This window comes from Salmo trutta, chromosome 29, assembly GCF_901001165.1.
Source record: "Salmo trutta chromosome 29, fSalTru1.1, whole genome shotgun sequence".
Lineage (NCBI taxonomy): Eukaryota > Metazoa > Chordata > Actinopteri > Salmoniformes > Salmonidae > Salmo > Salmo trutta.
Genome location: NC_042985.1, coordinates 2,062,001 through 2,085,132, shown reverse-complemented (window position 1 = coordinate 2,085,132; position 23,132 = coordinate 2,062,001). Strand labels below are relative to the sequence as shown.

The 23,132-nt window shown below is 46.8% G+C and overlaps 1 protein-coding gene across 1 annotated transcript in view; it reads right to left on the bottom strand.

The window, feature by feature from the left end:
* The window catches only part of LOC115167418 (homer protein homolog 2), a 94,628-nt gene that overhangs the window by 28,139 nt on the left and 43,357 nt on the right, over positions 1-23,132 (bottom strand). Inside the window, exons 3-5 of the mRNA XM_029721824.1 lie at positions 6,111-6,242; positions 4,456-4,563; positions 590-729 (exon numbers count right to left, since the gene is read on the bottom strand). Coding sequence (XP_029577684.1) covers positions 590-729; positions 4,456-4,563; positions 6,111-6,242 — 380 coding nt within the window. The remainder of the gene's footprint in view (positions 1-589; positions 730-4,455; positions 4,564-6,110; positions 6,243-23,132) is intronic.

Sequence of the window (23,132 nt, the reverse complement as noted above, 5' to 3'; positions counted from 1 at the left end):
CTCACACCCTACCTCCTCTACCTCTACCCTCTCACCTACCTCCTCCTTACCTCTACCTACCCTACCCCTCCCTCCTTACCTCTCACCCTACCCCTCCCTCCGTACCTCTCCCACACCTCTCCCCCTACCCCTCCATCCTTACCTCTCACCCTACCTCCCTCCTTACCTCTCACCCTACCTCCCTCCTTACCTCTCACCCTACCTCCCTCCCTTACCTCTCACCCTACCCCTCCCTCCTTACCTCTCACCCTACCCCTCCCTCCTTACCTCTCACCCTACCCCTCCCTCCTTACCTCTCACCCTACCCCTCCCTCCGTACCTCTCCCACACCTCTCCCCCTACCCCTCCCTCCTTACCTCTCCCCCTACCCCTCTTTACCTCTACCCTCACATCTCCCCCAACCCTACCTCCCTCCCTCCCTCCCTCCTTCCTTACCTCTCCCCCTCCCCCTCCGTCCTCCCCTCCCCCTCCCTCTCACCCTCCCTCCCTCTCACCCTCCCTCCCTCCTTACCTCTCCCACACCCCTCCCTCCCTCCTTACCTCTCCCACACCCCTCCCTCCCTCCTTACCTCTCCCCCTCCATCCTTACCTCTGTTCCACTGTGGTCTTGAGTTTGTCATTCTCGCTCATCAGCGCTGCGGTCTCCGGTCCTCCGTGGGAGATCTTCTCATCATCCGTCCCGTTGATGCTGGAGGCCTGGGTGGACGAGGGGGTCTCACGACCCGACTCCTGGATGAGGGGGAGGAGAATTTATCATGTCAGATACCAGAGGATGATTCTGCTTCATAGAGCTGAGTCTGACTCCTGCCATCTGTAGATATAGTAACAGTCAGATAGTAACAGCTAGTTAGTACTGAACAGCTCTGAAACACCATGTAGTTATAGTAACAGTCAGATAGTAACAGCTAGTTAGTACTGAACAGCTCTGAAACACCGTAGGCTACATCCCAAATGGCACCCTATTCCCTATATAGTGCACTACTTTAGACCAGGGTCTATGGGGGAATAGGGTTCCATTTGGGACACATATATAGTAACAGTTAGACAGTACTGAGCAGACCTGGCAGGCTAAGGCTGTCTGGGTGAGAGGCTAGAAAAACACCTCTCAATCCACCCTCTGCATTCCGAATGGCACCCTGTTCCCTATATAGCGCACTACTTTTGACCAGGGCTAATAGGGAGCCATTTGGGACACATCTTGATTACCACCAAAATAAAGGAAACACTAACATAAAGTGTCTTAAAAGGTCGTCGATGGTGGTGGAAAACACTGTCTCAGGCAGCGCTCCAGAATCTCCAATAAGTGTTCACTTGAGTTTGGCTCTGGTCAAAAGTAGTGCACTATATATGTAATAGGGTGCTATTTAGGACACAACCATCCTCTCCTCTCTGTGCCATGTGTTGCAAGGGTTTTATCAGGTAAACCAGCAATATATTAATGAATACAACCATCTCGGTTAACCCAGAACTAAAGTCTCACGTAATTGGTCAGCTGCTCGTCTCATTTCTGGGTCCATAGTTGAGGGGATTAAGAGATGCTACAACGAGGAGTTCCACCCTCTCTCAACAAATTATGGGCCGAAAGTCCCCTTCCGAAATTTGAAAGATGCTAACACGTGCGAAATCGTGATTTGTCCAAATAACCAGTGATGCAAAACCCGAACACAGGAACTACTGCTGCTCGTTAACCCACGCATCCCCATTCCTTCCCCACAGATTCTAAAAGGTACCAGTTATGTTTACGTAGCTCTGTCGAAGAGAGATTATAAATCCAAAAACAATCAACTACTGCTAATTAATGAAGGAAGATATTATCATTACAGCCCAGTACAGCACATATTGAATAATTATCTATGCAAATTAAAAAGCCTATTCAACTTGATCTAATAAATGGAGAGTAAAAGAGTCCAGTTTCCTCTGAATATGAACGTGATTAAACCATCTGATGTCTGACTAAATAAAGAGAACACATGCTACGGTTGTCATGGGCTCTGGTCAAAAGTAGTGTACTACATAGTGGATCGGGTTCCATTTGGGCCTCAAACCAATACATCCAGAGAGTTTAGGGGCTTAAATAGGGAGCGTACACAGTCAGAATACTAATGAGATGACACGTTAGAATAGAACTGGCAGTCAGAATACTAATGAGATGACACGTTAGAATAGAACTGACAGTCAGAATACTAATGAGATGACATGTTAGAATAGAACTGGCAGTCAGAATACTAATGAGATGACATGTTAGAATAGAACTGACAGTCAGAATACTAATGAGATGACATGTTAGAATAGAACTGGCAGTCAGAATACTAATGAGATGACATGTTAGAATAGAACTGGCAGTCAGAATACTAATGAGATGACATGTTAGAATAGAACTGACAGTCAGAATACTAATGAGATGACATGTTAGAATAGAACTGGCAGTCAGAATACTAATGAGATGACACGTTAGAATAGAACTGGCAGTCAGAATACTGTCCTCAGGCTGTTGATGAGATATTATCAATGTGACAGCTCTGACCCGTCACATTACAGCCTCTCTCTCTCCCTCCCAGTGTAGATTATGTGTCTGTTTGGCGGCTGGCAGATGATAAGTGACTCCCTGTCACCTTTGACCCCCACCCCCCTGTATCACTTTACTACATCTAGTCAGTCATTACTGAGTGTGTGTACGTACAGTTGAAGTCAGAAGTTTACATACACCTTAGCCAAATACATTTAAACTCAGTTTTCACAATTCTTGACATTTAATCCGAGTAAAAAATCCCTGTCTTAGGTCAGTTAGGATCACCTTTTTATTTTCAGAATGTGAAATGTCAGAATAATAGTAGAGAGAATGATTTATTTCAGCTTTTATGTCTTTCATCACATTCCCAGTGGGTCAGAAGTTTACATACACTCAATTAGTATTTGGTCGGATTGCCTTTAAATTGTTTAACTTGGGTCAAACGTTTTGGAAAGCCTTGCACAAGCGTCCCACAATAAGTTGGGTGAATTTTGTCCCATTCCTCCTGACAGAGCTGGTGTAACTGAGTCAGGTTTGTAGGCCTCCTTGCTCACGCACACTTTTTCAGTTCTGCCCACAAATTTTCTATGGGACTGAGGTCAGGGCTTTGTGATGGCCACTCCAATACCTTGACTTTGTTTTCCTTAAGCCATTTTGCCACAACTTTGGAAGTATGCTTGGGGTCATTTTACATTTGGAAGACCCATTTGCGACCAAGCTTTATCTTCCTAACTGATGTCTTGAGATGTTGCTTCAATATATCAACATCATTTTCATGATGCCATCTATTTTGTGAAGTGCACCAGTCCCTCCTGCAGCAAAGCACCCCCACAACATGATGCTGCCACCCCCGTGCTTCACGGTTGGGATGGTGTTCTTCGGCTTGCAAGTCATCCCTTGTTCCTTCAAACATAACGATGGTCATTATGACTAAACAGTTCTATTTTTGTTTCATCAGACCAGAGGACATTTCTCTAAAAAGTACAGTCTTTGTCCCCATGTGCAGTTGCAAACCGTAGTCTGTCTTTTTGATGGCGGTTTTGGAGCAGTGGCTTCTTCCCTGCTGAGCAGCCTTTCAGGTTATGTCGATATAGGTCTCGTTTTACTGTGGATATAGATACTTTTGTACCTGTTTCCTCCAGCATCTTCACAAGGTCCTTTGCTGTTTTTCTGGGATTAATTTGCACTTTTCGCACCAAAGTACATTCATCTCTAGGAGACAGAACGCGTCTCCTTCCTGAGCGGTATGACGGCTGCGTGGTCCCATGATGTTTATACTTGCGTACTATTGTTTGTACAGATGAACGTGGTACCTTCAGGTGTTTGGAAATTGCTCCCAATGATGAACCAGACTTGTGGAGGTCTATAGGTCTTGGGAAAATCAAAAGAAATCAGACATGATGTCAAGCAAAGAGTCACTGAGTTTGAAGGTAGGCCTTGAAATACATCCACAGGTACACCTCCAATTGACTCAAATGATGTCAATTAGACTATCAGAAGCTTCTAAAGCCATGGCATAATTTTCTGGAATTTTCCAAGCTGTTTAAAGGCACAGTCAACTTAGTGTATGTAAACTTCTGACCCATTGGAATTGTTATACAGTGAATTATAAGTGAAATAATCTGTCTGTAAACAATTGTTTGAAAAATTACTCATGCACAAAGTAGGTGTCCTAACTGACTTGCCAAAACTATAGTTTGTTAACAAGAAAGTTGTGGAGTGATTGAAAAACAAGTTTTAATGACTCCAACATAAGTGTATGTAAACTTCCGACTTCAAATGTATGTATGTATCTGTGCACATGCGTGTGTATGTGTGCTACTGACCGTGTGTGTGTGCAATTCACCGCTTCCTCACATGTTACTATCGGTGTGTGTGTGTGTGTTTGTGCATGTGTGTGACCATGTGTCTGTGTGCGTGCCTCTGTGTGTGTACCCGTATGTTACCTGGGAATTGTTACTCGATGTCTCCATCTTCTCCTGTGACTTGTCCCTGGCTAGCTTGTCCCTGGCTAGCTTCGCTGCTTCCTTCACTTCCTGGAACTTCTCAGCAAACTGAAACAAGATGAGAAAAATAAACAAAAGAAAAAGATTGATTAATACAAGTTCAAATTAAAATATAAAAACACATCACTGGATACAAGCGATGTGTGTGTCGCTTAAGGATAGGATAAAGTAATCCTTCTAACCCCCCCCCCCCCTTAAAAGATTTAGATGCACTATTGTAAAGTGGTTGTTCCACTGGATATCATAAGGTGAATGCACCAATTTGTAAGTCGCTCTGGATAAGAGCGTCTGCTAAATGACTTAAATGTAAATGTAATCACATGTCCCAAATGGAACCTGATCAAAAGTAGTGCACCATTGGCCCTATAGGCCTTAGTCAAAAGTAGGGCACCATTGGCCCTATAGGCCTTAGTCAAAAGTAGTGCACCATTGGCCCTATAGGCGTTAGTCAAAAGTAGTGCACCATTGGCCCTATAGGCCTTAGTCAAAAGTAGTGCACTATAGAGGGAATCGGGTGCCATTTGGGATGTAACCATGGTGTAGATGAGGTGAGTTACTCTGACATGATGAGCTCAGGGACAGAGAGACAAACTAGACTATCTAATATTTATTCATTGTAAGATATGTGAAGGATAAAATCCCATGAGATAATTAATCATCTCATATCCAAGGTGGTTCCCAAACAACAACAACAACAACAAATACTGGACCAAAGAAACACACAGACAGGTACAATACAAACACAGCGGTAGCGACGGAACGTCTTTATGTTGCCGGTAGCGACGGAACGGCTTTATGTTGCCGGTAGCGACGGAACGGCTTTATGTTGCCGGTAGCGACGGAACGGCTTTATGTTGCCGGTAGCGACGGAACGGCTTTATGTTGCCGGTAGCGACGGAACGGCTTTATGTTGCCGGTAGTGACGGAACGGCTTTATGTTGCCGGTAGTGACGGAACGGCTTTATGTTGCCGGTAGTGACGGAACGTCTTTATGTTGCCGGTAGTGACGGAACGTTTTTGTGTTGCCGGTAGTGACGGAACGTTTTTGTGTTGCCGGTAGTGACGGAACGTTTTTGTGTTGCCGGTAGTGACGGAACGGCTTTATGTTGCCGGTAGTGACGGAACGGCTTTATGTTGCCGGTAGTGACGGAATGGCTTTATGTTGCCGGTAGTGACGTAACGTTTTTATGTTGCCGGTAGTGACGGAACGGCTTTGTGTTGCCGGTAGTGACGGAACGGCTTTGTGTTGCCGGTAGTGACGGAACGGCTTTGTGTTGCCGGTAGTGACGGAACGTCTTTATGTTGCCGGTAGTGACGGAACGTCTTTATGTTGCCGGTAGTGACGGAACGGCTTTATGTTGCCGGTAGTGACGGAACGGCTTTATGTTGCCGGTAGTGACGTAACGTTTTTATGTTGCCGGTAGTGACGAAACGGCTTTATGTTGCCGGTAGTGACGGAACGGCTTTGTGTTGCCGGTAGTGACGGAACGGCTTTGTGTTGCCGGTAGTGACGGAACGGCTTTATGTTGCCGGTAGTGACGGAATAGCTTTGTCTTTTAAAAATTGTAACAGAAAATCAATCAATCAATCAGTACCTTGGCCAGCTGCTGCTCGGAGGCGAACCCCAGTCCGAACACTGTGTTGGCTCTGCTGTCAGCCCATTGGCCAAACTTCTGGGAGGTCTTGGTGAAGGTCATGTTGGGGGTGATGGTGCTGTTGATGATCACCTGAAGAGAGACAGGAAATTACACGTTAGTAGGAGATGTGGTGGTGCCCCTGGAGCAGCTTGAGGGGGTTAGTGCCTTGCTCAAGGGCACAACGGAAATACCTGGAGCAGCTTGAGGAGGTACGTGCCTTGCTGGGCCACTGGGACATGGAAAAGGGTCAAAGCACAAACAGTTTGGGAAACCTCAGTGGGCCACAGTTCTGCACCTGGGGTGTAATAATCATCAGTCCAAACACTAAAACAAGAGTTTCTATTGGACAAATTCAGGTAGATCCCTTCCTATTTCATTCCATTGACGAAACTTTTTGCAACAGAATAAGCCCCTGAAGTCCTTTGGTTTTCGCCAGACATAATGGGACCCATCTCATCCAAAAAGTTGACTCCAGTTTGTCAAAAAGCACCTGGATGATCATCAAGACTCTTGGAAGAATGTTCTACGGACAGATGAGTTAAAAGTATAACTTTTTGGATGACATGGGTCCAATTATGCCTGGCGAAAACCAAACACTGCATTCCCCAGAACCTCATACCAACGGTCAAGCATGGTGGTGGTAGTGTGATGGTTTGGAGATGCTTTGCTGCCTCAGGACCTAAGCAACTTGCCTTAATAAAAGGAACCGTGAATTCTGCTCTGTATCAGATCATTCTCCAGGAGAGTGTCAGACCATCTGTCTGTGAGCTGAAGCACAGCTGGGCCACGCAGCAAGACAACGATCCAAAACATCAAGTCTACATGAAAATGGCTAAAAAGCAAAACACATTTGAAGTTTTGGAATGGCCTAGTCAAAGTCCAGACCTAATCCCAACTGAGATGTTGTGGCAGGACTTGAAACGAACAGTTCATGCTTGAAAACCCCAAAACGTCGCCGAGTTACAGCAGTTCTGCATGGAAGAGTGGGCCAAAAAACCCTCCACAGCGACGTGAGAGACTGATCAAGAAACTACAGGAAGCGTTTGGTTGGAGTCATTGCAGCTGAAGGTGGCACCAGTTATTGAGTGTCCTTGGGGGCGATTACTTTTACACACTGGGGCATTGAGTGTTGCATAACTTTGTTCATCAAATAAATTAAATAAGTATGCAAATTGTTGTGTTATTTATTCACTCAGGTTCCCTTTATCTAATATTAGGTTTTGGTTGAAGATCTGACAACATTCCAGTATAAAGAAATATGCAAAAGTAGAGAAAATTAGAAAGGGGGGCTAATATTTTGTCACGGCACTGTATTATGTTACTGTTGGTTCTGGCTGGGACTGGGCTGGCCAAGACACACATTATCCCACTGTGCAGAACAACATGGATCTGTGTGTATCAACCTCTGTGCTCTCCATGCAAAAGATGAGCAGAAGTGCTCCTATTGACAAATAGAAAATATACTTTGTTTTTTTCTCGAGGCTTTCAGTTTCAGTTTCCTGTTTGTTGTTGTTGACACAAGCCACAACTTATTTTGTTCTCAGAACATCTAAAATAATCTTCTTGTACAAGATTTAGAAGTGAAGCTAACCATTTAGCTTCTATAATACAACTATGGCCAAAAATCAAGCCCTTATACAGCACCAGAAATTAAGTAAATGTGAAATAACTAAATAGTTTTTTTTGAAGAAAAAATTAACTAAAATAAACCCCACTTCTGCTAACAGTCTCCTTCCCTTCTGAACTCCAGAGAAAGAAAGACAAAATCAATTTCCATAATGATAAGAGAAAGAGCTTGAGGCTTTATCTGAAGAGGAACAGAGTAATATCAGGACAATTAGATTGGTTTCCTTCGGAGTCTCTGCCGCACACACACACACACACACACACACACACACACACACACACACACACACACACACACACCCTGCTTCCAACTATGTCCAGTATGCACGTATCCACACAGCCCACTGACCCCTATAATGGTCATTACGACTCCCAAGTCCATATCCCAAAAGGCACCCTATTCCCTATATAGTGGCCTACTCTTGACCAGAGCCTATAAAACTCTGGTCTAAAGTAGTGCACAATGTAGGGAATAGGGAGTCATTTGGGACACAGACCTTCTCAGTTACAGTGTAGTCCAGCTGTTATACTAGTAGCTGTTTAACAGGCCTGTTACTGTAGCATGATTACATTACATGTATTAATAGTCTAATGATAGACTGCCTCCTAAATGGTCCTAAGGGCCCTGGTCTAAAGTAGTGCACTATACAGGGAATAGGGTGCTATTTGGGACGTGATCTGTAATAGACAGAGCCAGTGTTTCCGGGAGAGAAGTGAGTCACTGAGACTGTGATATGGTAAGGAGCGTGATTGATGAAACTGATATACAGTGAGGGAAAAAAGTATTTGATCCAATGCTGATTTTGTACGTTTGCCCACTGACAAAGAAATTATCAGTTTATAATTTTAATGGTAGGTTTATTTGATCAGTGAGAGACAGAATAACAACAAAAAAATCCAGAAAACGCATGTCAAAAATGTTATAAAATGATTTACATTTTAATGAGGGAAATAAGTATTTGACCCCCTCTCAATCAGAAAGATTTCTGGCTCCCAGGTGTCTTTTATACAGGTAACGAGCCGAGATTAGGAGCACACTCTTAAAGGGAGTGCTCCTAATCTCAGCTTGTTACCTGTATAAAAGACACCTGTCCACAGAAGCAATCAATCAATCAGATTTCAAACTCTCCACCATGGCCAAGACCAAAGAGCTCTCCAAGGATGTCAGGGACAAGATTGTAGACCTACACAAGGCTGGAATGGGCTACAAGACCATCGCCAAGCAGCTTGGTGAGAAGGTGACAACAGATGGAAGAAACACAGAAGAACTGTCAACCTCCCTCGGCCTGGGGCTCCATGCAAGATCTCACCTCGTGAAGTTGCAATGATCATGAGAACGATGAGGAATCAGCCCAGAACTACACGGGAGGATCTTGTCAATGATCTCAAGGCAGCTGGGACCATAGTCACCAAGAAAACAATTGGTAACACACTACGCCGTGAAGGGTTGAAATCCTGCAGCGCCCGCAAGGTCCTCCTGCTCAAGAAAGCACATATACATGCCCGTCTGAAGTTTGCCAATGAACATCTGAATGATTCAGAGGACAACTGGGTGAAAGTGTTGTGGTCAGATGAGACCAAAATGGAGCTCTTTGGCATCAACTCAACTCGCCGTGTTTGGAGGAGGAGGAATGCTGCCTATGACCCCAAGAACACCGTCCCCACCGTCAAACATGGAGGTGGAAACATTATGCTTTGGGGGTGTTTTTCTGCTAAGGGGACAGGACAACTTCACCGCATCAAAGGGACGATGGACGGGGCCATGTACCGTCAAATCTTGGGTGAGGACCTCCTTCCCTCAGCCAGGGTATTGAAATGGGTCGTGGATGGGTATTCCAGCATGACAATGACCCAAAACACACGGCCAAGGCAACAAAGGAGTGGCTCAAGAAGAAGCACATTAAGGTCCTGGAGTGGCCTAGCCAGTCTCCAGACCTTAATCCCATAGAAAATCTGTGGAGGGAGCTGAAGGTTCGAGTTGCCAAACGTTAGCCTCGAAACCTTAATGACTTGGAGAAGATCTGCAAAGAGGAGTGGGACAAAATCCCTCCTGAGATGTGTGCAAACCTGGTGGCCAACTACAAGAAACGTCTGACCTCTGTGATTGCCAACAAGGGTTTTGCCACCAAGTACTAAGTCATGTTTTGCAGAGGGGTCAAATACTTATTTCCCTCATTAAAATGCAAATCAATTTATAACATTTTTGACATGTGTCTTTCTGGATTATAAACCTACCATTAAAATTATAGACTGATCATTTCTTTGTCAGTGGGCAAATGTTCAAAATCAGCAGGGGATCAAATACTTTTTTCCCCCCACTGTAGATGTGAATAATCTACTGGTAAGGAGAAGGGCCCTAGGGTATATATGACAACACAGAAACCTCCAGAGTTGTGGACTCGAGTCACATGACTTGGACTTGAGTCTGACTCGAGTCACACATTCGATGACTTGAGATTGGACTTGGAGACTCAAGACTCGGGACTCTACTTTGACTTGAGACTGATGACTTGAAATTCTGTGGCCAGGTTTTGTAACATTTTGTCACTCATTTTGTGGCACACAGTCTTGAGGATTACTCTCCACACAGCCAGAGACAGTAGCCGCTGCATTGCACATTGCAACGTTTTTTTAAAAACGTGCAACAGATTGACTCGTGAAATGCATAGTCAGCCCTCTAATTGGACCAGCAAACTGTCAATCAATACAGGTCAGGTGACCTAGCTTAGTGCTTCTCAAAGTGGGTCACGAGTATGAAACTGAACGGGAATTCTTATCCATATTTTAATTGTCTACAGATACCACACAGACACACACACACACACACACACACACACACACACACACACACACACACACACACACACACATTAGCCTATTTGATCTGGTTTCCTACGGTATCGCACCATATTATTGTCTAAAAAAACAACTCATCTGTGTTTCAGAATCAACTAGTTGCGCGTCTTGACTGTTGACCAAGGACCAGTGATCGGCATTAGCTGCCCAAAGGTGGGCACAAATATCCAGATGAGTCTCCAGATAGCAGATCCAGATGAGTCTCCTGATGAGTCTCCAGATAGCATATCCAGATGAGTCTCTAGACAGCCTATCCAGATGAGTCTCCAGATAGCATATCCAGATGAGTCTCCAGATGGGTCTCCAGATAGCATATCCAGATGAGTCTCCAGATGAGCCTCCAGATGGGTCTCCAGATAGCAGATCCAAATGAGTTTCCAGATAGCAGATCCAGATGAGTCTCCAGATAGCAGATCCAGATGAGTCTCCAGATAGCATATCCAGATAGCAGATCCAGATGAGTCTCCAGAAAGCAGATCCAGATGAGCCTCCAGAAAGCAGATCCAGATGAGCCTCCAGAAAGCATATCCAGATGAGTCTCCAGATAGCAGATCCAGATGAGTCTCCAGATAGCAGATCCAGATGAGTCTCCAGATAGCAGATCCAGATGAGTCTCCAGATAGCATATCTAAATGAGTCTCCAGAAAGCATATCCAGATAGCATATCCAGATGAGTCTCCAGATAGCATATCCAGATGAGTCTCCAGATAGCATATCCAGATGAGTCTCCAGATAGCATATCCAGATGAGTCTCCAGATAGCATATCCAGATGAGTCTCCAGATAGCAGATCCAGATGAGTCTCCAGATAGCAGATCCAGATGAGTCTCCATGTGAGTCTCCAGAAAGCAGCTTGTTTCATTTTCTCCAATAGGCCTACGTTTAAATGACCCATATATAAAGAAAGTTATCCATACCGTTTATCAATCCACTATGGACACATCTAGGCCAGAACGATAATGTTAGGCTACCCGGCTATTTCATTGATCATGTTCATATTTCAGACAGAGCTAGTTTGGCTGGTTACTGTCTGAAGACAGCTGTAACATCACACTAACGTCACAGCTTCAATATTATAGGATGAAGATGTAACATTCTGGTCAATTTATTCTGGTATTTGTGAGGAAGAAAGTGGCTACCCAGTTGGCAACAAGCTGCAGGCAGGCAGGCAGGCAGACAGGCAGGCAGGCAGACAGACAGGCAGGCAGGCAGGCAGGCAGGCAGGCAGGCAGGCAGGCAGACAGACAGACAGACAGACAGGCAGGCAGACAGACAGACAGGCAGGCAGGCAGACAGGCAGGCAGGCAGGCAGACAGGCAGGCAGGCAGGCAGGCAGGCAGACAGACAGGCAGGCAGGCAGGCAGACAGGCAGGCAGGCAGGCCCTCCAAAGTGACAGGCAAGTTGCAGAGAGACCGTGCTTTCCTTGTCTTTCAACCTCCCCTGCATACAGGTAAGGTAGGGCGTATTATCCTGTTGGACCCCAGAGAAGTGACATGATATCCCTAATTGATATTGGCTGCTAACATGAATGACTTTCATCTCAAAATGTAGGAGGGTGTAAAAGGCAGTTTACATCGGTGTCTTGCAGTTTGTAAATGCGTCACTGTTTATGGCTGCAATGACAGGCTACATTTAGGCAGCGATTGTGCACGGGGGTTGCGAGCTTGGAACCACCCCTTTTCGGGGGTGAGCGTGGGTGGGTGGGGGGAGGGGTTGCAGGTCAAGAAGTTTGAGAACAACAGAGCTAGCGAACAGATTGCTGATTTACAGCTATAGGATCTGGTGCAGCACAAATGCCAACTGTAGGGAGAGATGATTGGCATAGTAAATACGCAGCTCCAAAAACTGTTTGGGGATCCAGAATATAAACTGTTTACCTTGAAGCTCAGCAGCAATGAGGCAACTAGCAACAACTACTAGAACAGGCCGACTGGTCTTACAGTAGGAAATGTATATGAAGCTCCATTTAGAATTTGTTGAAATGTATTGTGACATAATCAAAATATGTTGTAGACAAAATAATGAAAATGTCTGTCTGGTAGCATCAATAAATAGACAAAGACGTGTAATTGAACAAGCTATTGTATGTGTAGTTTATTTGACTTGAAAAAACGTACGACTTGGACTCGACTGGAGACTCTGACCGTTCTAGTCGGGACTCGACTGGAGACTCTGACCGTTCTAGTCGGGACTCGACTGGAGACTCTGACCGTTCTAGTCGGGACTCGACTGGAGACTCTGACCGTTCTAGTCGGGACTCGACTGGAGACTGTGACCTTGTGACTGGAATAATGGTGACTTGGTCCCACCTCTGGAAACCTCCACATGAACTGAAATCATATCTCACACACACACACACACACGCACACACACACACACAACAAGCAAGAACACCCACCCACAAACACTCCAAAACAAAGAAAACATTGTCTGTCCCTCTCTCTCTCTGTCTCGGAGCAGCACAGAGAACTGATCCCAACAATTAAGAGACAACACAAGACATGTTAATTACTATGCACCCTTTGTCTCATAGCAACATGGCCCTGCTTCCAGAATTAGGACTAGGAATAACTGACAACCACTCTCCTCCTCTCATTCTTCCCCTACCTCCTCCTCCTCCTCCTCTCTCTCTCCTCCCCCTTCCTCCCCCTTCCTCCCCATTATCACCCGTCTCCCTCTTTTCCCTCCATCTCTTCCTCAACCCCCATCTCTCCCTGCCTCATCCTTCTGTCTCTCTTTACCTCTCCCTCATGTCTCTCTCCCTGCCTCATCCTCCTGTCTCTCCCTGCCTCTCCCTCATCATCCTGTCTCTCCCTGCCTCTCCCTCATCCTCCTGCCTCTCCCTCATCCTCCTGCCTCTCCCTCATCCTCCTGCCTCTCCCTCATCCTCCTGCCTCTCCCTCATCCTCCTGCCTCTCCCTCATCCTCCTGCCTCTCCCTCATCCTCCTGCCTCTCCCTCATCCTCCCTCATCCTCCTGCCTCTCCCTCATCCTCCTGCCTCTCCCTCATCCTCCCTCATCCCCCTGCCTCGCCCTCATCCTCCCTCATCCTCCTGCCTCTCCCTCATCCTCCCTTATCCCCCTGCCTCTCCCTCATCCTCCTGCCTCTCCCTCATCCTCCCTCATCCTCCTGCCTCTCCCTCATCCTCCCTCATCTTCCTGCCTCTCCCTCATCTTCCTGCCTCTCCCTCATCCTCCTGCCTCTCCCTGCCTCTCCCTCATCCTCCTGCCTCTCCCTCATCCTCCTGCCTCTCCCTCATCCTCCTGCCTCTCCCTCATCCTCCTGCCTCTCCCTCATCCTCCCTCATCCCCCTGCCTCGCCCTCATCCTCCTGCCTCGCCCTCATCCTCCCTTATCCTCCTGCCTCTCCCTCATCCTCCCTCATCCTCCCTCATCCTCCTGCCTCTCCCTCATCCTCCTGCCTCTCCCTCATCCTCCTGCCTCTCCCTCATCCTCCTGCCTCTCCCTCATCCTCCCTCATCATCCTGCCTCTCCCTCATCCTCCCTCATCCTCCTGCCTCTCCCTCATCCTCCCTCATTCTCCTGCCTCTCCCTCATCCTCCTGCCTCTCCCTCATCCTCCCTCATCATCCTGCCTCATCATCCTGCCTCATCATCCTGCCTCTCCCTCATCCTCCCTCATCCTCCTGCCTCTCCCTCATCCTCCCTCATCCTCCTGCCTCTCCCTCATCCTCCTGCCTCTCCCTCATCCTCCTGCCTCTCCATCATCCTCCTGCCTCTCCCTGCCTCTCCCTCCTTTTTATATTTCCTTCACCACCCCATCTCCCTCTCTGCTGAGGAGCTGTCTAACACTTATCTTTTTAGCCAGAGCTCAGACCTCACACAGAGACCTCACACCCTCACACCTCACTGAGAGCCCAGAACACTGTCCAAACCAGACATGCATGACAAATCCCCAGAGCGTTGTATTTCCAATAAAAGGCCCTGTAAAACACTACGTCAGACAAGAGAACTAGAAGAGACGGGGAGTTACACAACAACCTTTACTGACATGCTTTAGAGACACAGCTCAGCTTGTTGTCAAGGTTATCTAGAGGTGACTGTTGCTAGGGGTCGAGGAAGACTTCTCTGAGAGGATAAAAAAAATAGAAATTCGCATGTATGTTTTCTATGCATGCACACAACCATCCTCCTCCCTCCTACCCTCCTATCCTACCCCCTATGGTTCCCTGGTTCCCTACCCCCTATGGTTCCCTGGGTTCCCTACCCCCTATGGTTCCCTACCCCCTATGGTCCCTGGTCCCCTGGTTGTGGCTCATCCTATATAACTACTGCTGTACACATTTTTGTATTAATATACTGCCCACTCTGTCTGTCTGTCTGTCTGTCTGTCTGTCTGTCTGTCTGTCTGTCTGTCTGTCTGTCTGTCTGTCTGTCTGTCTCTCACACACACACACACACACACACACACACACACACACACACACACACACACGACTCTGACATGGCTCGTTCTGATATTTCTTCATTTTAATTCTGGGGGTTTGCATGTATTGTTAGATATTACTGCACTGTTGGAGCTAGAAACACCAGCATTACGCTGCACCTGTGATAACATCTGAGTGGCGCAGCGGTCTATGGCACTGAATATCAGTGCAAGAGGTCTCACTACAGTCCCTGGTTCGAATCTAGGCTGTATCACATCCGGCCGTGATTGGGAGTCCCATAGGGCGGCACACAATTGGCCCAGGTTTTAGCCGGAGTAGGCCGTCTTGTAAATAAGAATTTGTTCTTAACTGACTTGCCTAGTTAAATAAAGGTTAAATAAAACAAATGAAATAGGTACGCCACCAATAAAATGTGATTTTGAAGTAGTGCACTAAATAGGGAATCGGGCGCCATGTGGGACTCATCCCAAGTCCCTGTAGGAAGACCAGTACATTCACAGGGAACAAAGGAGGTTCAGTCTTCAGTATGTGTCTAAGATCTCTTTGACATGTCATGGTTGTATGTGTTAATGTAAATAACTGGAGTCGTCTGTCTCAGTTATTCACACTGTGACAAACCTGATCACACACATGCAGGGGGAGAGAGAGAGAGAGAGAGAGAGAGAGAGAGAGAGAGACAGAGAGACAGAGAGACAGAGAGACACACACACAGAGAGAGAGAGAGAGAGAGTTTGGTGTGTGATGACTCAAACCCTTCATATGAAGGGATGAAGAGATGAAAGGAGGAAGAGGAGGAGGGAGACAGAGAGAAGGGAAATAAAAAGGAGTGAAAGAGACGGAACAAGGAAACAGAATGAGGAAGAGAGAATATGAACCCTGCCAGTCATGTGATGTGTAGGATAAATCAGCCAGGAAGATATAATCCCCTTTACACCACTACACACACACACACACACACACACACACCCTAACTGTCAGCGTTCCACTGAGATCTGTAAACAGCTTATTGATCTCAGTAGCTGTACCTGGAGGTCGTCGCTTGGCTGTGTGTTTGCCAGTTACGAGGAAATGGAAAACGGTTGGTGTTGGTAGTGAAGACTATCCACAACCCAAATGGCAACCTATTTGCTACAGAGTGCACTACTGTACACCTGACAGGGCCCTAAAGTAGTGGTGTATATAGGGAATAGGGTGGCATTGGGACGCAGCAGCAGCAGCATGTTAAATGAAGCAGGTCTCAGGAGGATAGTGGCACCAGCAGTGATCTGATGTCATCAACAACACCCTCCTAGCTTAACCTCCCTGCACAGTTGAAATGAGAAACTCTCTCTCTAATGTCTTCCCTAGTCTAAAATCACCCACAGAGACAGAGAGACAGAGAGAGAGAGAGCTGTGTAACCTGCTAACTCATTGAAACCAGCAGACGCTGAGCTGTGTAACCGGCTAATTCATTGAAACCAGCAGACGCTGAGCTGTGTAACCTGCTAACTCATTGAAACCAGCAGACGCTGAGCTGTGTAACCTGGTAACTCATTGAAACCAGCAGACGCTGAGCTGTGTAACCTGGTAACTCATTAAAACCAGCAGACGCTGAGCTGTGTAACCTGGTAACTCATTGAAACCAGCAGACGCTGAGCTGTGTAACCTGGTAACTCATTGAAACCAGCAGACACTGAGCTGTGTAACCTGGTAACTCATTGAAACCAGCAGACACTGAGCTGTGTAACCTGGTAACTCATTAAAACCAGCAGACGCTGAGCTGTGTAACCTGGTAACTCATTGAAACCAGCAGACGCTGAGCTGTGTAACCTGGTAACTCATTGAAACCAGCAGACGCTGAGCTGTGTAACCTGGTAACTCATTAAAACCAGCAGACGCTGAGCTGTGTAACCTGGTAACTCATTGAAACCAGCAGATGCTGAGCTGTGTAACCTGGTAACTCATTGAAACCAGCAGACGCTGAGCTGTGTAACCTGGTAACTCATTAAAACCAGCAGACACTGAGCTGTGTAACCTGGTAACTCATTAAAACCAGCAGACGCTGAGCTGCGTAACCTGGTAACTCATTGAAAACAGCAGACACTGAGCTGTGTAACCTAGTAACTCATTAAAACCAGCAGACGCTGAGCTGTGTAACCTGGTAACTCATTAAAACCAGCAGACACTGAGCTGTGTAACCTGGTAACTCATTGAAACCAGCAGACACTGAGCTGTGTAACCTGGTACAGTATGAAGGAAAGAAGAGATTCCCAGGAATACCCAGCCCACTGTAGCCCTACATCATGTCCTACCACAGACAGAAAGAGACATCATGTCCTACCACAGACAGACAGAGACGTCATGTCCTACCACAGACAGACAGAGACGTCATGTCCTACCACAGACAGACAGAGACGTCATGTCCTACCACAGACAGACAGACAGAGACGTCATGTCCTACCACAGACAGACAGACAGAGACGTCATGTCCTACCACAGACAGACAGAGACGTCATGTCCTACCACAGACAGACAGAGACGTCATGTCCTACCACAGACAGACAGAGACGTCATGTCCTACCACAGACAGACAGAGACGTCATGTCCTACCACAGACAGACAGAGACGTCATGTCCTACCACAGACAGACAGAGACGTCATGTCCTACCACAGACAGACAGAGACGTCATATCCTACCACAGACAGACAGAGACGTCATGTCCTACCACAGACAGACAGAGACATCATGTCCTACCACAGACAGACAGAGACGTCATGTCCTACCACAGACAGACAGAGAATAGCACTATCCACCAGGGATGACCAATGATATGCCAGTTTGGAGTCAGTGAATAGCCAGCTACAGCAGTCCGACCCCCAGCAGTTCTCTCTCTCAGTCGCCCTCTCCTCTGTGTCAGGACAGGAGCAGTTGTCAGTCAGTCAGTGTGTGTGGGGGGGGGGGGGGGTTACATATAATAGGCAGACTTCCAGGACCTGAGAGCGAGCGCATGCAGACTAAGGGACCTTCAAGGGACTGGGAGACGCTATGTGTTTCTCTGGAGGTAGAGAGGGACTGGGAGAAACGCTATGTGTTTCTCTGGAGGTAGAGAGGGACTGGGAGACGCTATGTGTTTCTCTGGAGGTAGAGAGGGACTGGGAGAAACGCTATGTGTTTCTCTGGAGGTAGAGAGGGACTGGGAGAAACGCTATGTGTTTCTCTGGAGGTAGAGAGGGACTGGGAGAAACGCTATGTGTTTCTCTGGAGGTAGAGAGGGACTGGGAGACGCTATGTGTTTCTCTGGAGGTAGAGAGGGACTGGGAGAAACGCTATGTGTTTCTCTGGAGGTAGAGAGGGACTGGGAGAAACGCTATGTGTTTCTCTGGAGGTAGAGAGGGACTGGGAGAAACGCTATGTGTTTCTCTGGAAGTAGAGAGGGACTGGGAGAAACGCTATGTGTTTCTCTGGAGGTAGAGAGGGACTGGGAGAAACGCTATGTGTTTCTCTGGAGGTAGAGAGGGACTGGGAGAAACGCTATGTGTTTCTCTGGAGGTAGAGAGGGACTGGGAGAAACGCTATGTGTTTCTCTGGAGGTAGAGAGGGACTGGGAGAAACGCTATGTGTTTCTCTGGAAGTAGAGAGGGACTGGGAGAAACGCTATGTGTTTCTCTGGAGGTAGAGAGGGACTGGGAGAAACGCTATGTGTTTCTCTGGAGGTAGAGAGGGACTGGGAGAAACGCTATGTGTTTCTCTGGAGGTAGAGAGGGACTGGGAGAAACGCTATGTGTTTCTCTGGAGGTAGAGAGAGACTGGGAGAAAGGCTATGTGTTTCTCTGGAGGTAGAGAGGGACTGGGAGAAACGGTATGTGTTTCTCTGGAGGTAGAGAGAGACTGGGAGAAACGGTATGTGTTTCTCTGGAGGTAGAGAGGGACTGGGAGAAACGCTATGTGTTTCTCTGGAGGTAGAGAGGGACTGGGAGAAACGCTATGTGTTTCTCTGGAGGTAGAGAGGGACTGGGAGAAACGCTATGTGTTTCTCTGGAGGTAGAGAGGGACTGGGAGAAACGCTATGCGTTTCTCTGGAGGTAGAGAGGGACTGGGAGAAACGCTATGCGTTTCTCTGGAGGTAGAGAGGGACTGGGAGAAACGCATTGTGTTTCTCTGGAGGTAGAGAGGGACTGGGAGAAACGCATTGTGTTTCTCTGGAGGTAGAGAGGGACTGGGAGAAACGCTATGTGTTTTTCTGGAGGTAGAGAGGGACTGGGGAACTGGTAAACAGACTGTAGAAGCCTTGAAGTGCCAACTCAGATAGGATCTCATGAGGCTCACAGAGTTAAGGTCAAATTTTGTAAATCAAAAAAACATTACTTTGCTTTCTGAGGTTAATACAACAATCTCATCAAACCAAATAAATTGCAGTATGTTTGGAGCAAAACGATGAAAAGTAAAACCCATAAAAGATAATTAGTAGACTAAAGAGAGTGTTTTGAAAGTATGCACAGAAATTGTATCTGCTGAGTTCAATTCGGAGCTCAGCTGGGGTTGATGAAATCTCTCTCTGTGAACTAGTCTTCCTGTTCAGAAGACCTCTATGAGCTCAACACTAAAACACCTGATACACAGACAGGCATTAGCTTACATACCCTGGCTAGTAGTGCACTATGTGGGGAAAAGGGGGAAACTTGGGACGCACACCTAAAGTCAAACAGACGAGCCTTTCAGCCTTGTGTCTATGCAAAGAAAATCACGTCTGGTTTTCGGTAGAAATAAATGTCTGCTTCCATTGGAGAGCTGAGATGATTCTGTTGAGTTGGAACACTTCCTTCCATTGGAGAGCTGAGATGATTCTGTTGAGTTGGAACACTTCCTTCCATTGGAGAGCTGAGATGATTCTGTTGATTTGGTTCACTTCCTTCCATTGGAGAGCTGAGATGATTCTGTTGAGTTGGAACACTTCTGTCCGTCAACCCTGACGTTGATAATGTCAGAGTCAATAGGTTGATGTCTACACACCGTAGAGAAGAGTATGTATGTGGGCAACATGATGCGTCTGGTTTGTGCCAGGTGTACAGGTGGAAACCAAGACATGGATGTCACAGCAAACCCAATCCACAGAGACAGGTAATGTTCAGAAGCTAGGGGGAGGTGGGTGGAAGCCTGACACAATCCACAGAGACAGGTAATGTTCAGTAGCTAGGGGGAGGTGGGTGGAAGCCTGACACAATCCACAGAGACAGGTAATGTTCAGTAGCTAGGGGGAGGTGGGTGGAAGCCTGACACAATCCACAGAGACAGGTAATGTTCAGTAGCTAGGGGGAGGTGGGTGGAAGCCTGACACAATCCACAGAGACAGGTAATGTTCAGTAGCTAGGAGGAGGTGGGTGGAAGCCTACGTGGTGGATCTGTTCTCTGCATCATGCTCAGTGGGGTTTCACTGTCAGAGAGGAGAGAGGAGCCAGCATCAAGCTGATCTTCATTTAGACACTGTAGCTGTTGGCAGGGTGAGGGGTGACAGTCTCACAGTATATGTCAGACAGACAGGCAGGCAGACAGAGAGAGCGAGACGGAGAGAGACAGAGAGAGAGAGAGAGAGAGAGAGCGTGTGTAAATATGGTGTGTGGGTGGGGTGCTCCAGGAGTTGCCCTTTAAAGGTTCTTCTCCTAGCCGTCACCCCCCCCCCTTTCCCTCACATCACCCAGTGACAACACAACAGGGGGGGTCGTCCCCTCCTCACCCTCTCATAGCCTCAGCAGACTCTCTGGGGAAAATACTAATTACCCCTCTATCCAACACACACACACACACACACACACACACAGGTTGAGAGTAGACCCCATTTAGTTGACTGGTCAATGGGCTGTTGGTCCACAGATTTCTTTAGCTGAACAGTAGTAAAATATATATATATAATAATATCATGGTGTACAAGACGCCTGTCCGATTGGACTGATCCATTGTGGAGGCCGTGGGGATGGAACAGTCCATCTCTAAGACATGTGCTACTGAAATTCTATATGGATACATAAGAACAATGGTGCAACACTAATAAAAATATTATTTTATAACAAATGTGCTTGGATAGCGGTCGCTGTCCGCGGTTCTGAAACATCAGTGCGCTGTTGAATTGGCGCCTTTTCCTAAACCATGTTGCTATGTGGATAATAGCAAAGTTAACCAGCATAGTGGTGTTGAGAACAATGCGGCGGAGACAGCAGCGGATTTAGGAGACGAGAAAACAGCACTTGCCTTTAATTGTTTAACAAAATTGAGGAGCAAGGAAACGACAACTTAATTAGGTCTATAATCAATAGCCTAACTGTTAAATGTGCCTGGCTTTAATAAATCATCCATTTATACACTACATATACTTTTGTGTATGTGGACACCTCTTCAAATGAGTGGATTTAGGCTATTTCAACCAGACCCATTGCTGACAGGTGTATAATATCAAGCACACCGCCATGTAATCTCCATAGACAAACATTGGCAGTCGAATGGTCTTACTGAAGAGCTCCGTGACTTTCAACGTGGCACCGTCATAGGAAGCCACCTTCCCAACAAGTCAGTACGTCAAATGTCTGTCCTGCTAGAGCTGCCCCGGTCAACTGTAAGTGCTGTTATTGTGAAGTGTAAACGTCTAGGAGCAACAACGGCTCAGCTGCGAAGTGGTAGGCCACACAAACTCACAGAATGGGACTGCAGAGCGTTGAAGCACGTAGCGTGTAAAAATCGTCTGTCCTCAGTTGCAACACTCACTACCAAGTTCCAAACTGCTTCTGGAAGCAACGTCAGCACAAGAACTGTTTGTTCGGAAGCTTCATGAAATGGGTCTCCATGGCCGAGCAGCTGCACACAAGTCTAAGATCACCATGGGCAATGTCAAGAGTCGGCTGGAGTGGTATAAAGCTCGCCGCCATTGGACTCTGGAGCAGTGGAAACGCGTTCTCTGGAGTGACGAATCACGCTTCACCATCTGGCAGTCCAATGGACGTATCTGGGTTTGGGGGATGCCAGGAGAACGCTACCTGCCCGAATGCACAGTGCCAACTGTAAAGTTAGGCGGTGGAGGAATAATGTTCTGGGGCTGTTTTTCATGGTTCAGGCCCCTTAGTTCCAGTGAAGAGAAATCTTAATGCTACAGCATACAATGACGTTCTAGACGATTCTGTCCTTCCAACTTTATGGCAACAGTTTGGGGAAGGCCCTTTCCTGTTTCAGCATGACAATGCCCCCCGTGCACAAAGCAGAAATGGTTTGTTGAGATCGGTGTGGAAAAACTTGACTGGTCATGCACAGAGCCCTGACCTCAACCCCATTGAAGACCTTTGGGATGAATTGGAACGCTGACTGCGAGCCGGACATCAGTGCCCGACCTCACTAATGCTTGTGGCTGAACAGAATCAATTCCTCGCAGCAATGTTCCAACATCTAGTGGAAAGCCTTCCCAGAAGATTACAGGCTTTTATAGCAACAAAGGGGGGACCAACTCCATATTAATGCCTATGATTTTGGAATGAGATGTTTGACGAGCAGGTGTCCACATACTTTTGGTCATGTTTGAGTGTTTGTTTAATAGCCTACTGATTCCGTGAGCACCAAGCAACCACAACATGTCAGATAAACTATTTCACAAATGCGTGTGATTTTAATCTTTCCTATACTGTAATAAGGCCTGTCTTCTACTACTTATTTAGTGTGGTTTACACTTCAAATTGTCAGAAAAATTACATTTATTATAATAATAACCCTCCCTTTTCTTGATCTCCTTGTTGTTATGATAATTATCATAATAATACATGTCGTTATCATTAGTAGGCTTAGTATGGCAGTCTAGTGGTTAGAGCGTTGGGCCAGTAACCAGCAGGTAGCCTAGTGGTTAGAGTGTTGGGCCAGTAACCAGCAGGTAGCCTAGTGGTTAGAGCGTTGGGCCAGTAACCAGCAGGTAGCCTTGTGGTTAGAGAGTTGAGCCAGTAACCAGCAGGTAGCCTAGTGGTTAGAGCGTTGGGCCAGTAACCAGCAGGTAGCCTAGTGGTTAGAGCGTTGGGCCAGTAACCAGCAGGTAGCCTAGTGGTTAGAGCGTTGGGCCAGTAACCAGCAGGTAGCCTAGTGGTTA